Raw genomic sequence first — 27956 nt, 5'->3', positions numbered from 1 at the left:
GGAGTTTTGTTTTTTCTTTGTTTCTATGGCCTTTTTCTCTTCTTATCTTTCTTTGGCCTTTTCTTTTCTCTTTTTCCGGGTCAGTGTAGTGGGTTCATTGTTTGGTCCATCTCTGCTTTCACATCTGTGCCTCAACTCTCGCGATGTTTCGGAGCCACGGGGCGGGCATAAATGTTGGCGTGAACCGTAATAGTATGCTTGTTTATCCGGGTGCCGTCTGCTTAAACGCCACTGACTTACATGAAAACAAATTAACTGTGGACACACTGCTATTTCGCTCGCCCCCTCTTCATAGCTTGAGATATTGTATGGCACCTGATCCTTCTATCTCATATTATAAAATGAAACCTTTTGTATCCTGTTCCCAATTTGATATGTCTTCCAACCAGTAAGCATTGTGGATGTAGCAACTATGCTCCCCGGGTGGCTGGGTCTGAAGTTTTTATCGTTGTATTGTGTTGCAATTGCTTAGCGGCCAGCCCTGGGGGTTGTAGGCCCGTGTTTGTATCTGGTTGAAAATGTCAAATAAAGGTTTTAAAAAAAAAACAATTAAAAAATGGTAAACAATAAATTTATTTTAAAATAAACATTTTTTATGAAAAATTAATTACCAATTAATAAAATAAATTTCCAATTAATAAAAAGTATTTAACAATTAAAAATATCAATTACCAATTGTAAAAATTAATTACCAATTAAAAAAATGAATTGCCAATTAAAAAATGTAATTTCCAATTAAAAACCTTAATTACCAATTAAAAACATTAATTGCCAATTACATAATGTAATTACCAATTACAAACCTTAATTTCCAATAAAAAAATTAATTAGCAATTAAAATAATTAATTACCAATTAATAATTAATTAGAAATAAAAAAATTATCAATACCAATAAAAAATAAATAATTTCTTAATTACAATTAAATTACTTCCCACCCAATTCCCCTATAAACCCACAACCCACCACAGAACTTAAACACAAAAATTAATTACAATTAAATTACAATTACTAAAAATTGTTAACTAATTTACTATATTTAAATTACTTCCCACCCTATTCCCCTATAAACCCACAACCCGCTCCAGCACTAAAACATAAAATTAAATTAAAAATAAAATTTTTAATATACCGAAAATAGTACACATATAATTTAAAACAAATAAAATACTTTAAAAAAAACATATAACACATACATATAAAATACATAATAAAATACATAACAACAAACAAATATCGATATTAGTAACATCGAAATTAGTAACATTGATATAATTGATATCGATATTACTAACTTTGATATTACTTACATCGATATAAAAAAAATCGATATTACTTACCTTAGGGTCGATATTCTGTCCAACGATATTCTTGACCTCGATATTCTTCACCTTCGATATTTTAAACTTGATATTAATGTAGGTCGATAATTAGGAATCAATATTTTGACTGTGCACCGCTAATATTATCCCGCCTCGCACAGACCAAAGTTTGCCAAAATCCGGCAACCACCCAAACAACCAATCCCACCATCCGTTTTCTACATCCTTCTCGACATCTTTAGCTAACTTGCTAACTTGTGTAAAGCTTCAATGTGGGACTGAATTGACTTATAATGATCTGAAAGATTAAAGCATCACATTACCTCAAAGCCTGAAAATCCATGATCATGTTTCAAGAGTAAATAATCAATTGCAGCTCTGTTCTGTAGGATAGCTTTTCTTGCCCATGCACATCTAATAATAATTCTGCTAAAGCAACTGATGAGTGATTAATATTTTTCACTATTAAACATGCTAATTCACTAACAGCCCTAGAATTATAAAAGGTTAGGCCTGAAATTCCTACTACTGATTACCTAAACTGATATATTCAGACTTAGATAATAGATGAACTTCAGAATCACAAAGCCCACTGAGTTGAACAGCTTAGCTCGTATTCCGGACATGTGATATTGGATTTAATAGGAACATCATGAGGCCTAATCTAGTAAAGGCACACGATGTTTATTAATTCAATATTTTGGAAAGGAAGGCAACATCTATCGGTTGATACAGACCTCCAAATATTACTACATAACTACGTAAGTAACACCTCACTGATCGTTCACTCGACATCCTTGCTAACTCAAGCTGGGGAGCCCATTGACAGCTGGGCTTGGACTCTCGACCGGGACTCAGGTTGTGTTTGTCTTGTGACAGTATGTCTACTCCACAAGTGAGCTCCAATCCACCTGTCAACATTCTCTGGCTGTAATATGTTTCACTCAACGTGAGGCGAAGGTTCTAGAAACCTCGCCCCCTTTGTTCTGTTACGAAAAACTGAGGTGACCGTACTGGTCTTTGTCAAGGTAAAGACAGAAGCTGGCCAGGCCCGTGTATTTTGACTCAGAGACAGAGCTGTACATTCAACTCATTATGATGGCAACAACAATCACTGCCCTGAAAGGTACCAAGCACGCATCCCACACAACATGTTCCAGTTCAGTCTGATCGGTGAGGGGCGATCACAGCAGCTACGTGCGAGCACAGAAAATGGAGTCTGTTACACAAGATGGAATCAGCATAGAAAATGGAGTGAATTATCCCAAACGGAGCCAATGGTCAATATATCATTCTTAATATCACTACAGGGGCATACGAAAAAGAGCTTCCTTTAGAAATTTGAGAAGGCCCTTTTACTGAAAGAGGGTATTGATAAGGCTTCTTGCGCACTGCCATTTGACAGATGACTGGGATGAGGGTTGAGACTGCAGTTCCTGTTATTCAGAGTGTAAAAGGTCCTTTAGGTGAGGCTAGACATTTGTCTCTTTCCTGATTGTTCAGTGTAGCTGTTCATAGTTAGGTGCAGAATGCTCACATCTCTTTGTGCCTCTGGTGTAGGCGCTCTGAGCTAGAGACAACCTTTCTTGTTAGGAGCTTCGCTCTACACAAAGGCTGTGTCTGGAAGGCAGTCTGGAAAGAACATATGAGAGAAGAAGCAACCCAAACCAATTCAGTGCAGACAAAGATTCACAGACCCTGTCTGCTTTCACTGTATATAAATGGGAGCTGCTCAACCACGGGTGTATGATAGAAGCACATGTGGCTCAACCAAGCGTGCCTCTACCACGCAACCCGAACCACAAATGTCTAAACCAAGCCTTCCTTTACCTTGCATTCCTTTACCAACCAATTTTGTGATAAAGGCATGAATGATAAGAGGTATGCCTTGTCACTACCCCTCCTCCTCCCCCCACCCTAAGACCTAAATTACAAAGTCCCTACCTCCCCCACCTGCCTTGACGTCCAAAACCTTCCCTGAAAACTACCCATTCCCCTCCTCCTGAGGCCTTAAACCCTGCCCTTTAACATACACTACGCCGACCCCTCGTGCTGTCCCTAAAACGACCCCAATCCCTTCCACTGCCCTGAGGCCTAAAGCCCTATCACCTAATTTAAAAAACAACCCCGCCCCCCCAAACCTTAAAAACTTCCAACCCCTCCCCTAAGCCCTAAAAACTACCCCGGCTACCCATTCCCCTCCCCTGCCCTGAGGCCTAAAACCCTGCCCTTTAACATACACTACCCCGACCGCTCACCCCCCACTGTCCATAAAACTGCCCCAACCCCTTACACGGTCCTGAGGCGTAAATCCCTAAACCCCTAATTTAGAGAACTACCCCAATTCCTCCCCTAAACCCTAAACATTACCCTGCCCTTCCCTAAGCCTTAAAAACTACCCTGACCCTGCTTAGTCCCAAAAACTACAGCAACCCCCCAGCCCTGAAAACAACCCCCAACCCTTACAAACTACCTCCCAACCTTTACAAACTCCCAAAACCCTGCCCCAGCCCCACTTACCGCACATCGTCCTCTCCTGATCCTTCCTGCTTCGTCCAGGCAGCAGCTAAACTGCACACTGCCTTAACCACTCATATGCCTGGTTAAGGCATGTGCGTGATTAAGGCAAGCATGGTAGCTCTTGCATTGTCGGAACACGCATTGCTTAGCCCGTATTGTTCCTTCTGTTTCCCCTCAACCACTTGTGGCTCCAGTTCCAAGTTCTCTTTGGCCAAGGAAGTGAGTGCTTCACAGAGTACTCAAAAGGATGCTATGCAACCAGAACATGGTCTGCCTCACCGTCAGCTTCTCAGAGGTGAGGGGAACATCACCTGTAGTCTGACCATGAAGGAAGAGCTGTCACCCTGTTGTGAAGCTCCTCGAGACTTACCTCCCTGGGAAGAAGAAGAAGAAGGAGTGTGCCATCTCTGCAGGAAGCCAGACTGGCCACAGTAATCAGAAGCAGCACCTCACTGTTAAGGGTCTGTTTGCACAGAGAGACTCGAGAGAGAGAGGGAGATGTATTGTTCTCAGGGTTGGAGAATATACTTTCTTTTCCCAGTTGAGTGCACCGTAGCACAGCCCCAACGTTTGCCCAAGCATACAGTGCACATCATCCTGCAGCATGGCACTACCCTGAAGTCTGTTGGATCGGATTGCGCCACTGTGGTCCTAAAGCAGTGACACCATGGCACTGTCATGAAGAATGCCTGAATATACCCCGCCCATATCAATTTCTGAACACTAAAAAAAAAAAACCTTCCTACCTAATACCCTTACCCACCCTTAAAACCCGTTACTACTACATACCCATACCAATCACTGAACTCTAAAAATCTCTCACTACCCTGTACCCTTACCCAACCTTTGACCCTAAAAACCTGAGTAAAACCCCACTATCCCATGCCTTTACCTACCCCTGAATTCTAAAAACCCTTTTAAGACTCGCTCCACCTTGAACCCTTATCCATCCCATAACCATTCAATCCTTTTTTTAAATGACATAATACTTTTGGGCCTGATTTAGAGTTTGATGGACTGGTTAAAGGCAAACAGCGTAGTAGAGGACTTTACATCCTTCACCATGCCTTTACTATACCTACCAAATTTTGACATGTCCGCTTGGAATGCGGACATCTGTATACATTGGCAGGAACCACCATCATGGCAGTTTCTGTCACTGTAGGAAACCTTTGATGGTCAGGCTCGTCAACATGACCATTGGATGTCAAACAGTTATAAAGTTTTGATTTTTCAGAACCGACTCCCAAAACAGAAGTTTGTTTTTGAAAAATAAAAAAACATAATGACCCCACACATGGTGTGGGGATAATTTTTCAGGCCTAGAATATACCTAGTGGTGATGGCCAGTACAATACAAATTCAAAAACCCACTCTAAATAAGGTGGATGGTTGGTTAGCTGCCCTTCAACTGCCTATACTCCCTCAGGCCATCAGAGGAAGGTTTATTCAAAAGGAGTACATTTTACTCCGTTGGCAAAAGCTTGGCAGACCACCCACCTCATAATCGGGCAGGCGGTCAAACTTTGGTGGGAAGGCTACTCCGTCACTGTTGCGATGAAGTACACGCTATCCAGCGCCAGCAGGAGCCCCCGTGCCCTGACTTTTCGCCGTTATTCAAGAGGTGCAACCTGGCACCTAGCGGATTTGTTACTTAACCATAGCCTCCAGTGCGATCTGGCACAGACATATATTGATATCAGGAATTAAACCTTTCAAGGAAGGCCCATAGCGTATTAATGATTTAGTGGCTGTCAGCGCTCGTTACGGATCTACTGGGCCGTATTACAAGCGTGCCATTACCGTTGAACCTTGCTCATCCTTCAAACTAATACGATATAGGCAAAATATGTGATTAAGCTTAAGACAACAATGAATTATCCCTTGTCCTGAAGATGATGCTTTATATTGTTGTGAATAGCATCGAAACGTCGTCGACACTAAAAGCACCATATGCAATATGATTTTATAATATTGTAATGATCAATGGTGTGAAAATGGATATTTAAGTCTGTCATAGTGATTACAAACAAACAGACACATCTTATACCCTGCCTTTGGCCATTCTGTGTTTCGTTGGTTTGTCTTGTGTTCTGTGGGTCACGGCTGTGCCCACTTGTCATTTAATGTTTTGAATCACAATCAACTGAACTTATATAAAAATAAATTCTTGTCCGGCTGGACGAAAGACATACGATCTATTTAAGCGTATGATTATTGTGCTTGTCCTTTTTCCTTCCAAAATAGGGACCACTGTTATCTAAAACGCGATGAAGTACCCTTCATATATGGTGAGGGTGGTGGCCATCAAGCCTCTATGACTGCTTATAAATCACAATTTTAAAACTTAAAAAGGCGCCGTCACCCAGCCAGTAATAAGCCAGCTAGCGACAAGACAAGAAAAATGTTGGGAACGAAGAAGTCAATTAGTCAATTGACTTAAGGGCTCAAGAGTGAAACACTTCTGGCCCAGTATCACATTGTGACAGTTGTATGGCTCGATGAAGCTCTTCACCCATGTGAACGCTTTGTGAATCATATATAGAAAAGATCAGCTGCAAATGATGTAAACTGGGGAATATATGTGGAAACATCCGATAAGAATAAGTCATTTCTCAGAATAAATTAGCGAAGAGATGACTAGTCAAAATCAATATATTGTAATGTCCCCAAAATGAATCCCAATTACGAGGGCGGAAGAGAAGAATAATGACTGGTGAGTCTTGGAGGCCCATTAGGATGTAGGGCTTATCGCCACCGCCATGCGGGCGGTGGCGATCCGCCCTACATCCTTGCCCACCCGCCACCCATTTCCCCCCGCCATTCTAATATGGTGGACAGGAAGACCGTCCACTGCTTTTCCGCCCGGTCGACAAGTCGACCGGGAGAAAAAGGGTTTCATATGATGGCGGTGTCTGCTAGACACCGCCATCCATATCAGGATGCAGGCGGGAGGGAGCCTTTTGCCACCACAGAAAGGCATGCAGTTTTCTAGTTTGGGGGCCTGTTGCGGGCCCCTAGGATGTTGGTGGGGTGGTAGGGCACATGGGGGGTACCTATGGTACCCCCCCTACATGTGCATGCACAACATGGCAGGCGCCGCGCGATGCCCGCCAGGTTGTGCATGCACATGCCTAGACATGCATTTTTGGCAGTGCGGTGGGTAGTGCTGAAAGCACCGCCCGCCGCAATGTTAACAATGCAGGATGCACCCCCCAGTGTGTCGGGCGCATCCTAATGTCACCCACGGGACCCCCGCACATATGGCGGGCGGTCTCTTTTACCGTCGGGTGGCCGGCGGACAAAGTCCGCCCGCCATCCTAATGACCCTCTTAGTATCTAAGAGTAGTACACTCCATGGAGAGACCACACTATGGGCACACATCAGATACATGCTGCGTATACCATCAAGGCCTCTTGTTATCCCGCTGCAAGAACCCTGTGTACCTCTCTGAGATGATGGGCCACGAATATATTGTTGTGTCGGCTAGGGAGCATGATTTAATAGCGGTCACAGGCTTGGAGTGAGTCTTACTACTCTGTGCATAAAGGGTGACAAGCTATTTCGAAGAAGTGAGGAGTACACAAATATGCCAGTGCAAAAGCCAGCAGTCATTCCAGTTCAAAGAAGTACCAGCAGGAACTGTAGTAATCTGATTCAAAGTTTAGGGTATTCAACAATACAGCAATAGCAGTAGGGTTCCTGTAAGCCCTGAGGTATTCATAGAAGAATCTGTGCTCTGAGGACTTGGAAACATCAGAGTGGAGAATATAAGGGCTGCATAACTGCCCCTTGCACGTCATGTACCCAGGTATGACCGTGTTTAAATATTAAACTCAAAACGCTAACATGTGTATGTTAAATAAATAAAGGTTACATGGTGTCTTAGGTTTCACATACCACCTTAATAATTGTTATTATATAAATGGTTTTCAGGAAAAAGCATTAAACGCTTCTTTTTCACTCTACAGTAACCCTTTCTTAAGCTTGCTTTTCCTGGACGAGGTGGAATTTTTTCCCGCTATCGCTGGGACACTTTTTATGTAGCTGTGCGCTTTACAAATGCATTGTGTTGTATTAATAATTCATTGTATTATACTCCTAGAAAATTGCATTCCTGCCTCCAATAGGCAGCGAAGCAGAAATTGTTTGGTGGAACATGGAAGAAGCAGAGCCAATGCGTGACATTCAATGGAAAACCCTCACTTTTAAGCCTCCTATTGCGATGGACTCCCCAAACTACCGTAAGTAGGGACTGCCAGTTTGGAACTGTTTATACTACATAAACACAAGGCTGGTCCATTGAGGAATGCAGATTTTGAGACTCAAGCAGCACTTGCTGGTGGGATGTGGGAGTACTTGTCAGTGGATAAGGTAAAGAATGAGAAGTTATGACAGCGGCAGATATATTTAGCCTGGTTCCACTGCAAAGGTAGTTTTCAGTATAATGATGCTGCCACTGTCACGAATTTATTGATAATGATTGTCCAATTCCATGTTATTTAAAGTTCATTTTGATAATAATCCACATAATAATAATCCACATTTGTAAAGCACGAACAATCACCCGTAAGGGTCTCTAGGCGCTGGGGGCCGTCGGGAAGATTAAGCAAGCTATTGCCCAGAGTCACATGGTGCTGGGCTAATCTGCTGCCGGCGCCGGGGATCGAACCGTGATCCCCAGATTCTGGAGTCAGTCACCACAACATAGATTGTTGCTCAGTGGTAGCGTTTCTAATACCCTGAACATTTACCAGTCTCTAATGCTGCTGTGGCACCACCAAGCATATTCTGAGTTACCCCACTGCCAACCTTTTCATGGTGGTGATCCTGTCATGGAAAGGCTTGCTGTGTGGAAAAAAAGGGCCCTACAGGGCCTCCTTTTGCCCATGTGCACTGGAATGCATGCAGAGAGGCACATGGTGAGCCCCCCTATGTGCATACACACCCAGTTCATGCACAGCATAGACTTAACATCCCATGCTGTGCAGGAACTTGCTTTGGAGTTCCCATTGCGGTGCCTTTTTCAAATGCACTTCTGTGGAAAAGCCAAAGGACCACCCGCCAAACCAGGAGAAAACTTTGAATCTGGCGGGCGGCCGTCTATGACGGTGTAGGAATGGGTCTCTAGCGTGGCGGTCCGCTCCTGCACTGCCAAAGTTGTAATCAGCCCCTTTGTCTGCAACTATTTGCCTGAAGATTAGACCAAAGTACTCGAACAAGCTGGTAATTTGAAAACAAAAATCTAATTAGTAAATCTTTCACTATTACTCGTATAACAACAGGATGCACCCAGGAACTGGATGAATATCCCATATCCATCAGAACCATCACAGCTATGCTTCAATTCAGGAAAGAACTGAAGACAAACCTCTTTATATATAATTGCAGTCGCCAGTGTGTAATTATACTTTGGGCCACAGTTTTCATAGGAAGTGTTTTTTGTTTTGCTGATAACTTTTGCACCGTTTGACGAAGCTTAATAAAACTTTCCAAGCAAAAACTTCTGTTTGTGGAAAGTTTTGGGGTGATTTATCAAGCGGGGTCTAGAAAAAAGGAGGGGGGCAAAACATAATTTTCCTATGTAAATGTACGATAAAAACTGCTGCACATAATCACACCCAATTTGACAGAAAGTAAGATCTTTACTCATAAACCGTGCTTTTCATTATTTGGTATAAATCTGGAATCTTGGTCCCGCTGGACTCCTGCGCTACCACAAACTACGGTAGAAAATATAGGGCATTTTGATTGGCCAAGAGGGCTTTTTTATCCTACAGCTCCATCTGTTGTGGGACTAAGTAATCTGATGTTGACAAAGAGAAGTGTTGTGGCTGTCATTTCCGGATTTGGGGACTCGAGCCCCATGTCCTGTATTTAGAAAAAAGGTAGATGGAGGGAGGCAGGATAGGGATACCGTAATCCCCTAGCCCCCATTGGGGAGGGGGTCCCAGGGGAACGCTCCCAGGACAAAAATAAAAAAAAGTATGCACTCTGGGTACCAAGGGACACAACGCTACCCCCCTGTAGCTACATGGGACTACTGCAGGAGATGTATTACTGAGAGACCGTGCAAGTATCATCAAGTTAAGCTTGCGAGGTCTCACTGTACCACTTTTGGTGCTTTCAGCTGCTGTACAGTGTGAGTATCACAGAAGAATGTTGGGTGAGGGTCCTTGGGTGATTGGCCTTCTGCAGGGGGGTTGGCCCCTCGCAGAGAGTTGGGGGTTTGCTGCCCGCAGTGGGTTGGCCACAGATTCTGGCCGCAGGGCAAGTCCTGAGGCTAGCCTAATGTCAATCATGGCCCAAATCTATGGTCTGGGAGGGAGTTGGATGAAAATGATTTTTAAAAAATCCAGCAATCCACTGAAAAAAACAAAAGGTTAAAGTGAGATTATCGTTGGGCATGGTAATAAGATCTTACTTTACGTTAAAAAAAAAACAGTTGAAATTTACTGAAAAAAATAAAAGTTAAAGTAATATTATAGGTGGGTATGGTAATAGGATCGAACTTTATGTGGAAAAATCCTCAGAAATTCACTGAAAAAAAACAAAGGTTAAAGTGACATTATAGTTACATAAGGTGATAAGATTTTAGCTTACAATTAATTTTCTGTAACATCATTAGTACTAATGGGTGTATCCTTACGTAGTGCCTCTGTATACATTAAGAAGATCAGCAACTTATTAAACCTAGAGTATCATTCAAAAGCAGTATTTGGGTATTATTTACTTTAATGTGATGTGTCTGAAGTGTACAATTTTAAGAGAACATCTTTGTTTCTATGCATTAGTCAATCATAAGGTAGACATTATCAGGCTGTATGAAACACCCTCCAAAGTATTTAAACCTACCCTCTACATATTTGTGAAATGAGCAGAATGGTGTGCACCATTTAACAATGTTTGCAATCATCCTGCGATTTGAACCATCTATTAATGAGTCATTGATAAATTATACATTTTACACCAATGTGTAATGTATTCGAATTTTCACTGAACTTTTGGTAATAATGATCTGCAGTTTATATAGAAATTGTCTGTAGCACTCCAAGACAACTTCTTAACAACAAAATGTACACAGTAATCCACAGGTGAATAATATATTTAAAGGAGACTATTTAAATGTTCTGGCATATGTTTGTTAACAGGCCTTTCAAATGAGGCACAGCCTATTTGAAATGTACGACTGCAAATTACACTAGTTGAGATCAGTCTCTACCTTGTTTTAATGAAGTACTGCTTGCATTTAAAACTTCACAGGTAGCTATAGGGTGCACCGTATAATTTTTATTATATAAATGAGACTTGTCTCCAGTGCTAGACTGTTTCTATTTGAGGAGAAGTAGCTTGGATGATGTATCAGTGATGTCATCAATTTGGCATGTCGTGAGTGAGGTAATATGTGAAATCATAAGCAGTGCATGGTGGGGTTGCAAGTTTTAGTCAGGACAGGAAAGCATAACCTGTGAGTTTTTATGTTTAAGAATTTTTATTGAGTTTTCAAGAAAAAGAAATAAACAGCAAAAAGAAACAAGCACTGGCGTTGCCAATAGGTCTCTCAGTAGGAAAGTTGGAGCTATTACAATTGCAAATAACAATGCCTTTTATTTTTGTTTTCATTTTAAAAACATAAAGGGCTTTGTCATTTACAAAACCAATAGCTCCAACTTTCCTACTGCGAGACCTATTGTGCACTGCACAGTGTGGGTGAAAGTGGCGTTGCGTGGGTGTGAGTGGCGTTGCGTGGGTGTGAGTGGCGTTGCGTGGGTGAGTGGCGTTGCGTGGGTGAGTGGCGTTGCGTGGGTGAGTGGCGTTGCGTGGGTGAGTGGCGTTGCATGGGTGAGTGGCATTGCGTGGGTGAGTGGCGTTGCGTGGGTGAGTGGCGTTGCGTGGGTGAGTGGCGTTGCGTGGGTGAGTGGCGTTGCGTGGGTGAGTGGCGTTGCGTGGGTGAGTGGCGTTGCATGGGTGAGTGGCGTTGCGTGTGTGAGTGGCGTTGCGTGTGTGAGTGGCGTTGCGTGTGTGAGTGGCGTTGCGTGTGTGAGTGGCGTTGCGTGTGTGAGTGGCGTTGCGTGGGTGAGTGGCGTTGCGTGGGTGAGTGGCGTTGCGTGTGTGAGTGGCGTTGCGTGTGTGAGTGGCGTTGTGTGGGTGAGTGGCATTGCGTGGATGAGTGGCGTTGCGTGGATGAGTGGCGTTGCGTGGATGAGTGGCGTTGCGTGGGTGAGTGGCGTTGCGTGGGTGAGTGGCGTTGCGTGTGTGAGTGGCGTTGCGTGTGTGAGTGGCGTTGCGTGTGTGAGTGGCGTTGCATGTGTGAGTGGCGTTGCATGTGTGAGTGGCGTTGCTTGGGTGAGTGGCGTTGCTTGGGTGAGTGGCGTTGCATGGGTGAGTGTGGCATTGCGTGGGTGTGAGTGGCGTTGCGTGTCTGAAAGTGGTGCTGTGTGGGTGAAAGTGGCACTGCGTGGGTGTGAGTGGCTTTGCGTGAGTGAGTGGCGTTGCGTGGGTGAGTGGCGTTGCGTGTGTGAGTGGCGTTGCGTGTGTGAGTGGCGTTGCGTGTGTGAGTGGCGTTGCGTGTGTGAGTGGCGTTGCGTGTGTGAGTGGCGTTGCATGTGTGAGTGGCGTTGCGTGGATGAGTGGCGTTGCGTGGATGAGTGGCGTTGCGTGGATGAGTGGCGTTGCGTGGGTGAGTGGCGTTGCGTGGGTGAGTGGCGTTGCGTGGGTGAGTGGCGTTGCGTGGGTGAGTGGCGTTGCATGTGTGAGTGGCGTTGCATGTGTGAGTGGCATTGCATGTGTGAGTGGCGTTGCTTGGGTGAGTGGCGTTGCTTGGGTGAGTGGCGTTGCGTGGGTGAGTGGGGCATTGCGTGGGTGATAGTGGGCTTGCGTGGGTGTGAGTGGCGTTGCGTGTCTGAAAGTGGTGCTGTGTGGGTGAAAGTGGCACTGCGTGGGTGTGAGTGGCTTTGCGTGAGTGAGTGAGTGGCGTTGCGTGGGTGAGTGGCGTTGCATGTGTGAGTGGCGTTGCATGTGTGAGTGGCGTTGCATGTGTGAGTGGCGTTGCATGTGTGAGTGGCGTTGCATGTGTGTGTGGCGTTGCGTGTGTGTGTGGCGTTGCGTGTGTGAGTGGCGTTGCATGTGTGAGTGGCGTTGCATGTGTGAGTGGCGTTGCATGTGTGAGTGGCGTTGCGTGTGTGTGTGGCGTTGCGTGTGTGTGAGTGGCGTTGCGTGTGTGAGTGGCGTTGCATGTGTGAGTGGCGTTGCGTGTGTGAGTGGCGTTGCATGTGTGAGTGGCGTTGCATGTGTGAGTGGCGTTGCGTGGATGAGTGGCGTTGCGTGGATGAGTGGTGTTGCGTGGATGAGTGGCGTTGCGTGGATGAGTGGCGTTGCGTGGGTGAGTGGCGTTGCGTGGGTGATAGTGGGCTTGCGTGTCTGTGAGTGGCGTTGCGTGTCTGTGAGTGGTGCTGTGTGGGTGAAAGTGGCACTGCGTGGGTGTGAGTGGCTTTGCGTGAGTGGGTGAGTGGCTTTGCGTGAGTGGCGTTGCGTGTGTGAGTGGTGCTGTGTGGGTGAAAGTGGCACTGCGTGGGTGTGAGTGGCTTTGCGTGAGTGGGTGAGTGGCTTTGCGTGAGTGGCGTTGCGTGTGTGAGTGGCGTTGCGTGGGTGAGTGGCGTTGCATGTGTGTGTGGCGTTGCATGTGTGAGTGGCGTTGCATGTGTGAGTGGCGTTGCGTGTGTGAGTGGCGTTGCGTGTGTGAGTGGGGTTGCGTGGATGAGTGGGGTTGCGTGGATGAGTGGGGTTGCGTGGATGAGTGGGGTTGCGTGGATGAGTGGGGTTGCGTGGATGAGTGGGGGGTTGCGTGGATGAGTTGCGTTGTGTGTGTGAGTGGCGTTGCGTGGGTGAGTGTGGTGTTGCGTGGGTGATAGTGGGCTTGCGTGGGTGTGAGTGGCGTTGCGTGTCTGTAAGTGGTGCTGTGTGGGTGAAAGTGGCACAGAGCCTTTGATGTGGCCTGGCTCAGGAGAAATGCTGCTGCTGCTGATTAAATATAAAAAGTGTTTAGGGACTCACGGCTGCCGAGAGTAACAAGTCAGTGCTGGGAGGGGGCCTGCGCACCAACTGAAGTGCTCTGGTTGCATGGCCTGCGGCCGTTTGAAGTGATAAGCCTTTGAAGTACACAGGCATGCTGTGACGGAGGTGTGAGAGGTCTGGCAGGGAACAGATGGCCTGGCTGTGAAGCAGGGGGCGTGGCAGCGCTGGGGAAGCCTGTGGGAGGGTGATTGATGCCTTTGATGTGGGGAGGGAGGAGAGCCTTTTGCGAGCCTTGTGCAGGAGAAATGCTGCTGATGCGTGTGCATGTTTAATCACGTGATTCACGTGAACTTAAAGAAAACCGCGGCTGAAAGCCCGTGGTTTGACGATGATTTTGGCCACTTGAATTCTCGTTCCCTCAATGCGCTTGCGCGCATTGTAGGTCACGAGACCTAAAAACAGGCAAAGGCATTCACAAATTATAGACCATATTACAAAATATAAATAGATGAATAATATATATAAATACAATATGTGGAAAAAAAACAATAGAAAGAAAAGGAAGAGAAAGAGAAAGAAAAAGAAAAAGGGGAAAAGAAAAGAGCAAAATAAAATGAGATTATTCAGAGAATTAAAAGATAGAAGACAGAAATAGAGAGTTAATGCAGAGGTGCATGTGAAGAGAGATATGTTGTAAAAGGTAACCAGAGGAGATCAGATTTAATTTTCTGGGAGAGAGTGAGAGAAGAAACACTAGCAATTCTATGTTCATCACAAATAAAATTCCATCAAGTCATTGAGGAAATTTTGGAAGTATCCTTTCTAGATGATAAAATAACTTTGAATGCTAATTCAATATAAAGGTTAAATAGCAAGGAGATAGAGGCGGAGTCATCAACATCAGGAGAGGAAGACCTAGAATAACATTTTGTAATGATAAAGTAAAATCACAGTGAAAAGTTTTCATACAAATGGCTCAAAGATTTCCAAAATATCAATACATTTGAACAGTCATAAAGTTGATGACACAGAGTGCCAGTTGCATTAGAGTAAGACCTACATAATGGAGAAGAGGAAGGGGAAAACTTGGAAATAGAAACAGGTGTAATAACAGCTCTATTAAATATAAAATACAAATATTGGGTTATACGAGCAGCGGCAGAAACTTTAAATAACAGACCAAAATTTGTCCCAATACGAAATAGAAAGAGAAATGGACAAATCAGTTTCCTACGCAATTTCAATAGGTGATTTAGGTCTTTCAGTAATGTGTAACAACAATAATTTGTAAACAAGAGCTGCTTTAGGTCTTTGTATTAACCCTGGGCAAAGCACTACGCTATGCTCGTGTAGTTTGTGAAGTTTGCGCAACTTCGTGCTATGCGAACTGCACGTAGCACAGTGCAAACATGCGTAGCGTAGTGCAGCGGTCATTTTTTGCTTGCTCGCGGTCCTCAACGTCAAGTTGGCGACCGCGAGCAAGCAAAATGACATTCTCGTGAGACTTTTTCCGATCGCGAGCATGGAAAATAAACCTCCCGGTGAGATTCTCAACGTGGGGAGGTCAGGTTTCTCATTGCGAGTGGTCGTGCATGCTCGCAACCGCTCGCGATGAGACACTACCAGTCCGCGTTGAGAAAGCTGCAGCTCGAGTAAAAATCTACTCGAGCGGCAGAAAAGTACAGCTTGCACTGTGCAAGATTCCGTTTTCAATGATTGCACAGTGCCGGATGCTTGTTTGCACTGTGCAATCATTGAAAACAACATCTTGCACAGTGCAAACATGCTACTACGCAGTTCGTGTAGTACTACGCAGTTCGCGTAGTGCTACGCGTAGCTCGCGAAGTGCACTTTGCGTAGCTACGCGTAGCGCTACTTCGTGAACTATGCCCACCCTTACTTTGTATCTGAAATAAACTATATAATGGAGTAGGTGGAGTGAGAGAGGGTGTATCAATAGGAATGTCAAAAGAGGCAAGCTGTAATTGCAAAGCATCTGAAATTACAGTATATACATTAAAGCAAGAGCTAGGTAAGTGAAACCGTGATTGCAACTCATGGAATGGAATGACCTAGTTGTGGTGTATTTATTGGTGCACAAAGATAATTCCCTTCTCCTTCCAATATTTGTAATAAAACGATTTATCCTTATATTTCAGAAATTTATTGTACCAAATGGTAGAGGAAAAAAACATTGAAATGGAGTTAGACCAGAGGTGAGAGTATTGTATATTATATTTTGGGAATATTTTAAAATAGGGTTATTAGAGGTAAAAGTACAATATGACACATACACTACATTCTGAAAAGAGAAATCCTTTAGTAAGGAACTCTCAAAAGCAACCCATCTAGGAATAGGAATATCAGCAAAATCATGGGCTAAAGCAAATGATTGCTTAATTAAAAAGGCCGAATGATAAGCTTTAAAATTAGGGAAACGTACGCCACCTTCAGATTTAGGGCGTGTAAGTTTTGTAAGAGCAATACATGGGTGTTTTTATTCCATAAAAATTATTGTGAACAAACAGAGTTAACTTGGGAAAAATATGACATGGGAATTCAAATAGGTAACATAGATATTGTATATAATACATGCGGAACAATCATCATTTTGATGGTGTCTAACCTACCCCACCAGGAGAGATGTAGGGGAGACCAGGTAAGGAGGAGTGATTGGATTTTAGTAAGGTAAACATTAAACATATATTTAATTGTTTTAGATAAGGAAGCAGATAACCAAATACCAAGGTATTTGATTTTAGTGGGGCACCACGCAAAATTAGTACCAGAAAACATATATTGGTAACACAAAGAATTCAGAGGTAAAACTTCAGTCTTAGAGAGGTTTAATTTATATACAGAAACACTGGAATACAACCGAACCTCGTCCATAAATGGAGGCAAGGAAGTAAGGGGATTAGACATATAAACTAATATATCGTCAGCATATGCCGATATTTTGGTTTCTATATAATTATATGAGAAACCAGAAATATGAGCATTAATACGAATGCGTTCAAGAAAGGGCTCAAGACATAAAACAAATAATAGGGGAGAAAGGGGGCATCCCTGATGTGTGCCTCTAGATAAGGAAAAAGATTTAGAAAAGTGATTATTTACAAAAATACTGGCTCGCGGGCAGAAGTATAATAGTTTGACATAGGAAATAAATGTAGGTCCAAAGCCAAACCACTGGAGAGTTTTGAACATAAATTGCCCGTTAATCCGATCAAAAGCCTTTTCGGCATCCAAGGATAACGCTGCAAGGGGGAGTTTAATTTTTTTGCCATATGAGATGATATTTGCAAACATTCTAGCATTATTCGTTGCTAACCTGCCCTTCACAAAGCCAACTTGAGCAGTCTTTATTAACAATGGAATAATATGTTCGAGACGAGATGCCAGAATCTTAGCAAATATTTTACAATCATAGTTGATCAATGATATAGGTCTGTAATTTTTATAAAGGGAGTGATCCTTGTCTGGTTTAGGGATGATAATTATTAAAGCATCCATAAAAGAGCCGGAAGCTTTAGCATCATCAATAAAGGAATTAAAAAGTTGTAGAAGTGTGAGGACAAAAATGGAGGCAAAAGTAGAATAACATTCAATGGAGAGACCATCAGGTCCTGGTGCTTTTGATTTTTTCAGAGATTTAATGGCATTAGTAATCTCCTGGGAAGTAACTTTACTCTCCAATGAGTGAAATTCATTAGGCAAAGAAGGGGGAAATGGGAGGCCCCCAAAGAAGGTATCTAGATTTTGATTAGAGGGATTTGTATCATCAGTATAAAGTGACTGATAGTATTTATGAAAAACATCAGCAATATCGTCATCTGATGTCACTAAGGTGTTAGTGGAGTCATTTAAGATGGGTCCAATATTTTTACGCTCAGATTTGACTTTTAAATAATTGGGTAACATTTTACCCACTTTATTTTAGCCTCCATGATACTTAGATTTAATTTTAAGAAGAATATTACAAGCTTTGACTGTTGCAAGTTTGTTAAGTTCGGCTTTGGCTTTAATCAACTCATGAAGGGTTGAGGAGGATTTGGACGTAAAATAAGTATGCTCCAATATATTAAGTTGTTGTAACTGATCTGCATACTTTTTCCGATTGGTTTTCTTTTTCCTTGAGACATATGAAATAGTAAAAGCACAAAAAGATGCCTTAAATGCATCCCAATTATTGGGAAAGGAAGTGTCTGATGAGTTATTGAACCTGAAAAATTCATTAATTAAAGTAGTGGCTTCTTTAATGAAAATAGAGTCAGATAATAGAAAGTTATTACGTATCCAACTGCTGACTTCTGGGGAATTAATGGATAGGTCTAGAACAGAGTGAACAGGTGCATGATCGGAAATGAAAAGTGACCCAATTTCCGAAGATTGGATGGAAGTAGGGATTTGCTAACCAAAATATAAACAATCCTGGAACGAGTTTGATGAACATTGGAAAAAAAAGTATACTCAAGAGAATCAGGATTGCACGTTTTCCAGACACATATAATGGCAATGGCAGACAGGAGTGCTTTGTGGGATTTATCAGGATTAAATTTACATTTAGATTGTCGGTCAGAAAAGGGGTCAATCCATTGGTTAAAATCACCAGCATTAATAATGTTAGGGCAATCAATGGAGGTGAGTAAAATTTGGGTGTCATTCCAAAATTTAGGGTCTGATTTTACTGGGCCATAAATATACAGCAAAACCAGAGTTTTGTTTTGTATAACAACCTTGGCCATTACCCAACGTCCATCATCATCAAGTTGTGTAGATACAATTTGCACAGATAACGACTTATGAAATAATATATCTACACCTCCTTTTTTTCCAGAAGCAGGGGAGTACACAACTTAGCCCACACATTGTCTTTTTAGTTTGAGCGATTCCGCTTCATTACAATGTGTCTCTTGAAGAAAAGATACCTGAGAATTAAGTTTAGATAAGTGAGAGAGTACCTTTTGTCTCTTGACGGGATGTCCAAGACCAAGAACGTCCCACGTTACAAACTTACACATGATGAAGGGAAGGGATGGTCATACAATAAAAGTTGATAGACATCAAGGATACGTCTAAAAAATAAATTACATCACATATAAGATGCGTAAAAGAAATATGTTCCATAGAAACAAACATTACTAATGAGCACATGCAACATATTTAACATCATCAAGAAAAAGAGACAGATGAACATAAACAAGAGGAAAGACAAAAAAGAACAAGCATTTTCAATGCAATAGGTCTCGTAGCATTAAATTTTGAGTTATTAGCATTGTGTACGACAATGCCAATAGTTATAAATTTTGCAAATGTGACACCTATAGCATTTGTAATGCAATATGTGTTTTATTTACGTGTATTGATTTTACAAATAACAATGGCTTTTCATTTTTTAAAATAATTAATACTTAAATAAAAGTTATTGTAATTGAGTCGGTGGAAGGGTGAAGTGGGTGGGGCAGCAAGTTGAAGTGGAGAGAAAGGAGGGTGAAGTTGGGAGAGAGGAAGGTGAGACAGAGAAAAAAGGGTGAGGTGTGGAGAGTAGAAAAGATAAAGCCCATAGGAACTAGGCCTGGGTACAGGGAGGTGCATCCTACATGAGGGACTTCGAGAGAGTGACTGGCTTTTGAACAGAAACATCTCTGCATCTCCCTGGAATCACCTAATCCAGGCACTACTTTGATAGGGAGATAGTGCTCCTACACTTACCTGAAAGACCACTGGGCCATGGGTTTCTGCACCAGTCCAGGTTGGGGGCGTGGGGGTTGGGGAGTGAGGGGGTTCAGCATAGACATACAGTGGTCCAGGGTTGCAGGCCGCTCCTCCTGCCACTCAGTGCGCACCCCATGCCATGCAATCCGACGTGTTCGGTGTTCTTCACCTCAAACGACTGCAGTCAGTAACAGAGCAGTCACTCACAATTCAGGCAGGGGTTTTTATCTTTGTCGGCAGGCGTCACAACATCTAGAACACAGGTGAGACCTCAGAGATCGGCGCGTCAGCTCCTACCTTGACCGTCTGCTGCGCTGGCCCCTCTTCCAGAGCTCCGCTGCAGTTCTTTAAGCAGCCAGTGTCCTGACCCTCATGAGCGCCGGGGCTGGCCGTCTCCACACAGCCCGAGGTCATCTAGCCAATCGGGCTGCCTCTGCTTGCGGCGGTGATTTCTCCCCTGTGGCTTCGGCATCTCAGAGCAAAGTCTGCTGCAGGCCAGCAGCCTGGCTGTACCTCCTTCTGCCGCACAGCCACACCATACCTCGATTCCTCAGGCTACCAAGTGGCCGGTGCTCTGATGCATTTGTGTTCTCTTATCAGCTGCCAGTATATACACAACCTGGGTCCAGTTAGTGACCCGGTTTCACTCTAGCCCTCCATGCCGCTTAAGCCCAAGCACACGGCCACGTCCCCTCCTCTGGGGCTCCAATGACCTCCCTCTTCAGGTAGCTGCTCAGCCACACAGCACCTCACTTCCTCTGGGAGAGACTTTTCTAATATGGCCTTGTGCCAGATAGGACTAGTAACCTCCTTTAAGATCAGGATAGAGCAGGATGGCAGCGTGGTGTGAGGGCGCTGTTCTCTAGCACATCTGCTCTGCCATCTTGCATAGTCACGCCCCCTTCAAATAAACCCTATGATGTTTGAGATGGTAGGGCATGGGCAAGGAGGAAATAATTTTTTACATTAATTGTTCTAAAAGAAAAATTCAATAGAACGGTCAATGTAACTTTTTATGAGGAGGGATTTTGATTTTAAGCTGATGCCACAAAATGCTTCTTTTTACCCTCCTCTTAAGATAATTTATGAAACCAGCCTAACAGAATGAGCAATCCACATAAAGGCACAACTCACAGGCCAAGCTGCTGTCAGAATTAAACAAGACGTCAGTGCTTCGCAGTGAAATGGATAAAAAAAAAAAACAAGTGAAAGTGAAAGGCACGCCGTGAGCGTGCACATCGGCGTGCCCTGCGGTTCATGCCCAGTGGCTGCGGGCTCGCGAGGCCGTGGGAGGGGACCGCCAAAGCAACAAAAAAGCAGCCCCTGCACGCCCGAGGAGCCTGCCTGCCTGGGAAGAGCTACTGGGAGGCGACCAAGGCGGGTGAGTGATGGCACTGCAGTGCCTGCGAGCGCCGTGCCTCACCAGCCTGTGATTGCTTTTTAGCCGCAGTGGGAGCTTAACTGTAATGTACAATTGTGTGTGGCTTGCAGTTATTTCCTTTCTTGAAAGTAGAGACCGGGCAACCACTTCGTGAGGGCACTTTTAAATACAATGGCTATTCCGTGTGCCACTGACTCACCCCGCATTAAGGGAGACAGGAGATGAACAGCGCGAGCAATGGAGCGCGTGTTTACACGCGCGACCTGATCCTATTCCGGCATGCTGCGCGTGCCCATCTCCTATCTCCCTTTTAGGGCCCTTGTAAGCAGAGTCGACAACAATAGGTCTCGCAGGCGACAGCGCTTTTGCGCTGTATCGCCAGGTGCGAGACCTAAAAAGGGAGCGGAAACAGAAAAAAGAGAAGATAGATCAAGGAACATAGTCCGGATCTATGAAAAAGTGACAAAGACAGATGGATGGAGTGTGACTGCGAAACGAGAGATGAAGCGATAGGGAGAAAGATAAAAATGATAGATTAACAAACAGCCATTATGAGCAAGATATACCAACAAGGCAACAAGTATGCTAAGGATTATAGGAAGCACCACCAGCTGAACTTTTAGAAATGCTCTGGAGGACTGACCTCAACTTAGTGGGATCATCGAACGAACTTGTGGAGCCCTCATGAGTAATTTTACATAAGCAAGGATGAAGGATACCATATTGAATGTTCAATTGTCTCATTTGAGGACGAAGAGCCAAGAATTATTTTCTTCTAGCGTTAGTAGCATTCGATAAGTCTTGAGAAATGAAGATGTTGTGACCAGACCATTTGAGGTGACGTTTCGATTTGGCTGCTCAGAGGACTCGCATCAAATCAGTAAATTCCAAAAAATATCATAATGATTGCTCTAGGTTTGGAGGCATGAAGTTGAACACAGCCAAGTCTATGAGCACGCTGAATATTTAATGAAGGCTCAGATGAAAGGTCTAAAAGTTCAGATAAACATTTTTTGAGGAAAAGAAGCTTATCTGGACCTTCAAGATTTTTTGGCAGGCCTTAAAGATGTAAATTATTGCGTCTATTACGATTTTCAAGATCCTCTGTGTGAAGTTTTAGACGGTGAATTTCCTGCTCCAAAACCGGAATTTTTGTAGAGACGTCATGAAGATCACTGATGTGTTGTTCCATATCCAACACTTTAGCTTCCATACTAATCCACCTATCCTCTATTTGTTGAAGCTTCTCATTAGTCGTGGACATAAAAGACTTTAGGCCTCTTACTTCATCCAAAATAAGTACAGGATTCTGAGAGGATAAAATGGGGGAAGGAGGATCATTTTTGACTCTCTTAGGTTTGGTACCAGAAGACGATGCTCTGACAGAGAGTGGAGCTTCATTCACCATCTTGGAACGATGAGGAGAACGAGACGCAATTTTTTTTTTATTAATTGCTTTATTAAGTATATTAAAAATACAACAGCAGATGAAGGCACCCACCAAAACATTAGCCCCGGACAAAACCAGTTGCAGCGTTCATCATTGATACTATTAAACTAACACAGCCATAATGCCAACATCCCGTCAGAGGGCAGGCGGCGTTATACTTCGTATACTTTGGTGTACAGTTCAGCAAAGACCATTGAGGAGAACCTACAGCAGACCCAAAGTGAGGGTGCATCATTACACATCACCCAACCATACCATTGCAAAGTTCACATGACAGGTAAGATCCATCCTCCCAGTCCTCCAGCTCCACACGCCAATCCCAGCCAACGCTTCAGCCAATGCCAGCCGGCTCAGTAACGCTAGAAGGGTCTAACACAACCCCATCCCCAGACTCGTCCAGGCGTTCACTCCTCCCGCCTGCCAAATAAGCTGTATATAGGCCCCAGAATTCTTTTGGTCTACTCCTAGGTGGCAGCAGCTCACTGTAGAGCTCAGATTGCATGGAGCAATAGAGCATATCCCTGGACCACTGCTGTAATGTGGGGGTAGGGCCTCTCAAACAACACATTGCTACTTTCTTCTTGGCAAAATGTATTCCCATGTCTACCGGTCCGCGGATAGCCTTTGGAAGGGGCTTAGTATAGCCTAGGAGAGCCATCAGTGGTTCCGCTGTGCGTTCCATTTCCACAACCCTACCCAGCTCAGCAAACATTGCCTCCCAAAAGGAGTATACACTTGGGCACATCCAAGCCAAGTGCATAAAGTCTGCAACCTCCACATGACATCTTTCACATTCAGCAGTGTCTCGCAACCCATATCTATGTAGTCTTTCTGGGGTATAATTAATATACTCTATTAATGTATTTAAATTGTACCAGCCGGTGCCTGCCAGGTAGTGATATCCTTCTAATATTCATGCAACAATAGGACCACTTAGCATTGTCCAGTTGGGTGTTCAAATCTCTTTGCCAAGCTAGTCTGGCAGCCGTATATTTATGCACCCTATGCGCCATTGCCCTCTTGGAGAGAGCCGCAATCATCTTACGAGGGGAAGGGGACTTGACCACATATGACAATTCGCAAACCTCAGGTGTCTCAGCCATATCCTCACCCAGAAGCGCTCTCAGTGACCCTCTCACTCTGTGAAACTGGAATTTGTTTAGCGTTGTGTAACTTTCCGGCAACCCCTCAAGTTGTTCAACAGTTCGAGCCGTACCCTCACAAAAGAGGTCGCCCGCCACCTTAATATTAAGAGCGTGTAAAGCCCTAATCACACCTCTCTCGGTGCAAGGGCCCAGCCATCTCAACCACTCTATGGGCATAGCCGGTGAATACAGCAGCGCACCTGCCTGCTCTGTCAATAACCAGTACCAAGCATGTCTGGTTGAATTCAAGGAGTCCACGACGCCCGTCCTACGATCGGGCTGTTCCAAAACAACAGCTGGCAGAGGCATGGATTCTGCGAATAGTCGTTCCATGCGAAGATAAGGTACATTCGCGTCACCATGGATCCAAGCGTGAAGGTGTGCAGCCTGCGCCACTCGGTAGTACAATTCCAAGTCTGGCGCACCAAGTCCACCCATATGACACGGAATCGTTAGGACCCCCCATTGCACTCTGGCCTGCCTGCCAGCCCAGGCCAATTTTTTTTTTTTTTAATTTTTATTTTTGGTGCAAAACAAAGATAGTAGGTACATTGTCATCCATCGCATTTCCATACATAAGTTACTAGGTGAATGAGGTGAGACAGTATTCACAAAGGCAAAACTTATAACATCCACAGTAGTATATAGCATTGCGAGTTTCGTCGACGATGTGATGAATAGGAATATACTTGTGTCGAAAAAATACAGTTTGCAATTTTGTGTTTTGTTGGCTACTATCCGTCTGAGTCTTGCCGTTCGCACCTTGCAATAAACATAAAACAGTAAAAACAGCACACTTTAGTCCGGCACGTACTTGAAGTAGTAGCTTTCGGCACTCGCAGCACAGTCCATCTGTAAAGAGAGCAGTGTATTGTTGCATAGCCCCCTAGTTCCCACTCCCTCCCATGCCACCTCCCACGGCTGCACCCACCCACCTCCGTTGCGCTCGCCCTATTCACCTAATTACAACCCAATCAACGCTCCTCGTCACTCTCTGACCCTCCGTCATCATCTTCCTCCAATGGTTCGCAGATATCCCCCCTGTATGCGTTCCAGGATTGCCACACCCCGTTCCATTTACGTGGGTTACCCCTCAATTTGTACACCGCCCTTTCAGTCAACATGAGCATGTCCATGTTGCGGAGCCATTGGGGTAGCGTGGGGAGATCGGCCGACCCCCACTTCTGTGCTATGTCCCGTTTCGCTGTTACCATCCCCACTGTGACCCAGGTTCTTGCATGAAAGGTGAGGTCAGTCGGCTCCCAGATGTTTAGCAGACAGAGCCGTGAGTCTAGGGTGAGGGTGGTATGAAGAGCTTGGGCCATCGTGCGTATTACCCGTTGCCAGTAGCCGACTAACAATGGACATTCCCACACCGTGTGTATGAAGGTCCCTTCTGCCCCGCAGCCCCTAAGGCAATATGGATGATCCGCCCTGTGCAGTTTGTGAAGTAATGTACGGGTGTAGTAGATTCTGTGAAGAAATTTTAGCTGCACTAGGCGAAATTTAGATGATATGCCTGCTTCACGGGGGGATGCCATGGCTGCGTTCCAGTCATTGTCATCCAGGTCACCCACTTCCGCCATCCATTTGTCCTTCAGTTTCCCCAGTGGATCAGGCATATTGTTAATCAGCTTGCGGTATGTCAGCGATGTCGCCCCTTCTTGCATGAAGTCAGTAAGTAGCCGATCCTCCAGAGGGGAGGATTCGGGCAGGGGTGCGTCTGGTGAGATCGCTGCCTGTAGTGCGTGTCGGACCTGGATGTATCTGTAGAGCTCTGTGTTCCCCAACTCATATTGGTCCTGCAAAGTGGCAAATGAGATCACCCCTTCCCTCGTCCACATGTCCCCCACCGTGGAGATGCCGATGCTGTCCCATTGTGCGAAGCCCTTGGAGCGCCGCAAATGGCCCAACGCCTTTGTGTCCCACAGGGGTGTAAGTTTCGTTATGACGCCATCCCACTTCAACTTTGCCTGCGCCTTGTACCATATACGGACCGTGTGTTTCGTAGGCCCCGTGAGTTTTGCCGCCACTCCACGGTGATACAGTGGGGCCAATAAGGTGTTGGCACCCAGTTGTGCCCTGTCGGCCTTGTACGCTGGGTCTTCCTGCGGGGCATGTATCCATTGGTTAAGGATTTTGAGTTGGGCCGCCCAGTAGTACAACTGTACATTCGGGAGGGCGATGCCCCCGTCGTACCACCCCCTGTTCAGTTTAGTGTGGGAAATGCGGGCTGGCTGGTTGCCCCATAACAGGCCCGAGATTTGCGCCGTTATTTTCTGGAGGTAGCCATCCGGCACCAGATACGGGGCGTTCTCCAGCACATATAGGAAGCGCGGCAGAGCCATCATTTTAAATAGTGCTGCACGGCCAAGGAGTGTTAGGGGGAGATCCTTCCAATGTCGCACGTCTCCTCGGAGACGAGCTAAGGGGGGTAGTAGGTTGAGGCGTGAGAAATCTGCCTCGTTACGGGTGATATGAATCCCCAGGTATTTAAATGACGTGTGGGCCAGTTCCAGTGGGCAGGAATCCGGGAGAGGCGGGAGTGGGCCTCGCAGTTCAAAAATGGTGGACTTAGCCCAGTTGATGGTGTAACCCGAGATTCGCCCATGAGCCGTACAAAGAGCCAGGAGGTTAGGGAGACTCTCTTCCAGATCTGTGAGATAGATCAGCATGTCGTCTGCGTAGAGGGACACTCTGTCCTCCCATAACGGGGTCCATTGTATCCCTTTCAGGAGCTGGGTGGTACGAATCGTAACCGCCAGTGGTTCTAAAACTAAGGCGAAGAGCAGGGGTGAAAGCGGGCAGCCCTGTCGAGTGCCTCTGCCTAGGGGGAAGGTGTTTGAAATATGGCCGTTGGCCGTCACCTGCGCCACCGGGTCCTTGTACAGCATTCGTATCCAGGAAAGGAACACCGGGCCAAAACCCATACGCGTGAGTACTGCAAAGAGGTAGCTCCATTCCACCATATCAAACGCCATCTTGGCGTCCAAGGAGAGGATGGCAGCCGGTTCTTGCAGTAGTGGAACTCGCGCCAACACGCCATGCACCCTGCGGAGATTTAAAGCAGTGCTGCGGTGTGGCATGAATCCGGACTGGTCCGGGTGGATCAGGTGTGACAGAGTTGGCAAGATCCTGTTCGCCAACACTTTGGCAATAATTTTGGCCTCCGGGTTCAAAAGGGAGATCGGCCTATATGAGGTGCATTCGTTGGGGGGCTTACCTGGCTTCGGTATCGCCACAATAGTAGCCATCCGCTGATCGAGCGGCAGCGTTCCCTGTGTTCTAGAATCCTCGTACATATTGAGTAGGGGTGTGCTTAAGGATTCGGCCATGACTTTCAACCACTCAATGGGTATCCCGCTGGGGCCCATCGCTTTGCCTGGATGAAGGGCGCCTATGGCCATCTGGATCTCCTCCACCGTGAGAGGTGCGTCTATGTCCTCGGACATCTCAGGTGTCAGTTCTGGCAAGGGAACATGGTTAAGGGCAGTCTGCACCTCCCCCTCCTCTACCACTATCTCTGGGGTGTAGACTGAGGCGAAATAATCGGCGAGGACGTTTACTATCTCATCGGGGCGGGTGTGGTTGTTGCCCCGTGGGTCCACAATCTGCAAGATATTCTTCCCCCCCCCCTGTCTTTTGTCTAACCATGCCAGCAATTTACTGGCCTTGTCTCCAATATCGTATACCCTGTGCTGTGTAGCCGCAATGTCCGACATCGTGACCCTTCGCATGTGATCTGTGAGGCGGTGCTGGTGGATCTGGAGTTCGTGAAGCGTGTCGTCAGAGGGGTTCGCCATATGGGCCGTGTTGGCCCGTTCTAGGCCTAGTTCTATCTCGAGGGCCTCCCGCCTGTGCGTCTTTTTGTGATTCGCTATCACTGCTATGGCCTGACCCCGGAACACTGTTTTATACGCCTCCCACAGTATGGAGGGGGAGGCCACCGAGGATTGGTTTTCTTCGAAGTACTGTTGGGTTACCTTCTTAAGATCCTTGTTAATTCGGGGCACTTTGAGGTAGCCCGGGAAAATCGGGAATAATCTGCGCCGCGCCATGGTCGAAGTGGTGAGTGTCAATGTGAGTGGCGAGTGATCGGAGACCCCCCGTGGTAGTATCTCGGCTTCGGCTATCGTAAGGTGTCCATTAATCAAAGTGAAGATGTAGTCTATCCTGGACAGGCTATTGTGTGTGGCCGAGTAGTATGTGTATTGTTGCTGAGTAGGGTGCAGAGCGCGCCATACATCCACCAACCCCTGTGCAGTCAAGAATGTCTGGAGCCTGTTGGGCCCACCTGCGTGCGCACGTGGGGGAAAGCGGTCTTCTGAGTTTGTGAGTGCCATGTTGAAATCCCCACCTATTAGTAGTTCCCCATCAGGGAGTGTTAGCAGGAATTTGCCCAGATC

General features: G+C 45.4%; 1 protein-coding gene across 2 annotated transcripts in view; it reads left to right on the top strand.

Moving 5' to 3' along the window:
• Positions 1-27956, top strand: part of LOC147692561 (acylamino-acid-releasing enzyme-like) — a 520252-nt gene that overhangs the window by 386767 nt on the left and 105529 nt on the right. For both annotated transcript variants that reach the window (XM_086938779.1, XM_086938780.1), the window contains exon 15: positions 7948-8086. In XM_086938779.1, coding sequence (XP_086794905.1) covers positions 7948-8086 — 139 coding nt within the window. The remainder of the gene's footprint in view (positions 1-7947; positions 8087-27956) is intronic.

The sequence above is a fragment of the Lissotriton vulgaris genome, chromosome 9, assembly GCF_964263255.1.
Source record: "Lissotriton vulgaris chromosome 9, aLisVul1.2, whole genome shotgun sequence".
Classification (NCBI taxonomy): domain Eukaryota; kingdom Metazoa; phylum Chordata; class Amphibia; order Caudata; family Salamandridae; genus Lissotriton; species Lissotriton vulgaris.
This window is presented reverse-complemented; position numbering and strand designations above follow the sequence as displayed.